This window comes from Gymnodraco acuticeps, unplaced genomic scaffold (assembly GCF_902827175.1).
Source record: "Gymnodraco acuticeps unplaced genomic scaffold, fGymAcu1.1, whole genome shotgun sequence".
Classification (NCBI taxonomy): Eukaryota; Metazoa; Chordata; class Actinopteri; order Perciformes; family Bathydraconidae; genus Gymnodraco; species Gymnodraco acuticeps.
Genome location: NW_022990688.1, coordinates 51,323 through 55,038, shown reverse-complemented (window position 1 = coordinate 55,038; position 3,716 = coordinate 51,323). Strand labels below are relative to the sequence as shown.

Genomic DNA, 3,716 nt, shown 5'->3' with positions numbered 1-3,716 from the left:
GATCCACATTACATCTTTTTACACTCATCACACACAACATCACATAAATAAAAGTTATTTAAAAGTATGTTATGGCTATACTGTGTCTTGACTTGTTCATGTGGTTTGTCAGTTACAACATACCAGGAGCTTCTTGTATGTCGATATATAATGTGCTGTCTTCTGTAATTATTCAGTTGAAACCCTGATGAAAATTATGAGTGGTTTATCACTAAAAACAGGGCTGAAGGAAAAAGGTTGTTAGTTATATCATGATATCAATTCAAGAAACATGTTTATTAGGAATGGTTGATTTTAAAATGGCTCATTTGGAATATTTGCTTTTTAAAGAAAATGGGTAGCTCTTAAAAGAGCTTTTTGGTTTGGAGACAAATATGGGCCTACACCACATTTGCCTGCCATCGCACTGCCCCCTCCTCGTTGAAGTAGGAGCAGAAGGTCTCCCGCTGTTGGATGGATCGCCGTGTGGCATTGTTGGAGCCCATCCTCGGTGCATCACACAGGGTTGGAGTAACTTCATCCGTGGACCTTGCGATAGGTGTGCGTGATGGCATATCAATGGTCTTCCTGCGGAGGAAGTTATGCAACACACAGGCAGCCTTCACACACAACTCCGTCACCTCGGGGCTGGTGGTGATGACACGCCTGAGCATTCCCCACTGGGTTGAGAGGATGCCAAACGCACATTCAACCACCAACCTGGCACGGCTGAGGCGGTAGTTAAATAACCTCCTTTCACGGGTGAGGTGACGTCCAGGGAATGGACGCAGAAGGTTGTCCAGCAGCGGAAATGCCTCATCTCCAACGAAGACATGGGGGAGAGGGCCCCGCCGCTCTGATCCTGCGATGACGGTGTCAGGTGGTAGCTGCAGACTGCCGTCTCGGAGGCTCTCTCCAAATGCAGAATTCCGCAGGCTCCCACTGTCGCTGCTCCTCCCAAAGCCTCCAACATCCACTACCCTGAACAGGTACTCAGCATCCACCACAGCCAGCAGTACCAAGGAGTGGGTGGACTTATAATTAAAGTAGAGGGAACCTGCATTTGCTGGAGCCTGGATAACGACGTGCTTCCCATCTATGGCACCAACACAGTTGGGAAACTCCCAGCGCTCCTGGAACCCAGCAGCGATGGCTCTCCAATCCTCCACCTGTGGTACCGGCATGCACTCCTCGACCAGGGCGGTCCAGATGGCCCCCGCAACCTCCTTGACAATGACTGCCACTGTAGAACGCCCGACCCGATAGCTGAAGGCTATCGTCGCGTACGAGTCACCAGTTGCCAGGTACCTGAGAAAAAAAAGATATATACATGATTACAAAATATATTTATTCAGACCCCACACACACACAGACCACAGATCCCCCCCTCCACACATTGAACACAGACACACACATTGAACACAGACACAGATTGAACACACATTGAACACAGACACACACACATTGAACAGACACACACATTGAACACAGACACACACACATTGAACAGACACACACATTGAACACAGACACACACACATTGAACACAGACACACACATTGAACAGACACACACATTGAACACAGACACACACATTGAACACAGACACACAGACACACACATTGAACACAGACAGACACACAGATCCCCACACACACATTGATCACAGACACAGACACACACGCCATGTACACAGGGGAGCAATACTGTGTTTACCTAGATATCTTAATTAATGTTACCCATCTGAACTAAATCACAGACTTCAGTCATCATTCGTGCATTCTCTCTCCTTCTATACAGAGTCAGATTAAAGAAGTAGAAATACACAAAACGTACCGTAGGCAGATGGCGAGTCGCTCGGCGGGGCCGATTGACATACGCAGATGGGTGTCCACCTTTGTAATCAGTGGGCCCACCTTTCCGAGCAACTCGTCGAACACCTCCTTGCTCATCCTGAAGTACCTCTGAAAAAGGCGGTCATCGAGACGGAGCTCCTGGACGAGAAGGTGGTATTCCCCCCTTTGTAGACGCTTTCGGAGTATCGGGTGTACCCAGAAGCGACGCACACTACACGGCCTCATGCGAGACAATGTATACACTAAATGCAACCTTGCACACACACGAGTTACCCTGCTTACCCTTGCTACAACACCGGCATCCATTTTAGCAATAGTGGAGAAGAACCGGGGTTTTTCACTTTGTATGTCCGGGGCGGGAGATTCACATGGAGATTCTGATTGGTTGTTGGTCGCGGGGCTCGAAGAAACGCCCCAAGCGTAAATCTTGGGGCGTTGGAAGCGAATTTTACGCTTGTAGTGTGGCCGGCCCGTTAGACGTGAACGCGCTCTCAGCTGGTGAGAGAAACCCTAACTTAATTTACCGAGTTGATAACCAGCGTCGTAGGACCGCTTAGCGAGATCTCGTTTGTTAGTTTGTTGTTGTTAGTTAGTTTGTTACTCAAACATATCCAGGGTCTGTTGAACTGGCTTCGTAGTACAGGGCACAGGTGGCTGGCAGCGCTAATGTCAAAGACACACACATTGCATTATATTTGTATTTTACCAGGATGCAGTGACACAAATATTTACATTTACTATCTACAGCACCCGCCGCCCCTGACATCCCCCACTCCCCCGGTTGACAACTTACTAGCGGTACCGAAGTGGGCCGGTCGAGAGTCCCGGGATGATTTTTAGTCCCAGTCCACCACTAGCTACATGACCGTATGATCGCCCATATTGACGCACCTAATTCCTAAACTTCTAACAGATACAACATAAAGCGATCCTTCAGCCTCATATGAGCTCTCAGACACGTTCAAAATGAAACTGTCATCGCTGTCTGAGCTTGCTGCTGTGTGCACCATCGTGCGTTTACATGCAGATGCTGGGATCCTGAACGGTGCAGCTGGAGCGCTGTGCCCGCAATGACGTCACACGTAATTTGGCGGGACTTGAAGAATCCCCGAGAAGATTCAGGAAATGGTCAACATTGAAGGGCAGATTAATGGTTATCAAAGTACAAATATCCAAAATCAGTTCAGTAACGGTTTTCAAGGGGATAATATTTACTCAAATTGATGGGTTTGGATGATGGGGGAAACTCGTGTCACAGGCTCTTTAAGTGCGACTCGAGTCCGAGTCACAGACTCGAGTCCCCATCTCTGTCCAAAGAGTTATGCCAGAGTCACGTGTGAACATTCCACGACAGGATGATGTGGAAAAATGGCCTTACTTGAGTAACATAAAGCTGCACGACTTGAATGCAGATGTGGATTTGCTCATCGGAACTGATGCAGCAAAAGTGATGGAACCATGGGAGCTGATCAACAGCCAAGATGAAGGCCCATACGCAGTCAGAACAAGAGTCGGCTGGGTCATTAATGGACCACTTAGGAGTGGAAGTAACGGCAGAGTTAAGACTGGCTCCTCTGTTGTCACAACAAACCGCATATCTGTGGAACATCTGGAAGAGATGCTCATTAAGCAATACAACCATGATTTTAATGAAAAAACATCAGAGGGGCAATTGGAAATGTCAAGAGAGGACATTAAATTCATGAATATAATGAGAAGTACTACAGAACTGAAAAATGGACATTATTACATTGACTTACCTTTCAGAGAAGAGGAACCGGTCTTGCCAAATAACCGCTGTGTTGCAGAGCAGCGACTTCAAGGCCTGAAGAGGACATTTGAAAAGAACATCAAGTTTAAAGAGGAGTACACCTCATTCAT

General features: G+C 47.4%; 1 protein-coding gene across 1 annotated transcript; it reads right to left on the bottom strand.

Moving 5' to 3' along the window:
- Positions 1–257: 257 nt before the first annotated feature.
- On the bottom strand, positions 258–2,285 carry LOC117555434 (protein ANTAGONIST OF LIKE HETEROCHROMATIN PROTEIN 1-like). The gene is made up of 2 exons (XM_034230320.1): positions 1,816–2,285; positions 258–1,287 (listed from the first exon to the last, which is right to left on the bottom strand). The coding sequence occupies exons 1-2, from the start codon at positions 2,139–2,141 to the stop codon at positions 381–383; spliced, it is 1,233 nt and encodes a 410-aa protein (XP_034086211.1). The 5' UTR covers positions 2,142–2,285; the 3' UTR covers positions 258–380.
- Positions 2,286–3,716: the final 1,431 nt, after the last annotated feature.

What these genes read in the sequence shown, in the direction of transcription:
- LOC117555434 (XM_034230320.1), bottom strand. Translation starts at nt 2,141, where the DNA reads ATGGATGCCGGTGTTGTAGCAAGGGTAAGCAGGGTAACTCGTGTGTGT. An exon ending in CGACTCGCCATCTGCCTACG is followed by an intron (nt 1,288 to 1,815) that starts GTACGTTTTGTG and finishes TTTTTTTCTCAG; the next exon opens with GTACCTGGCAACTGGTGACT.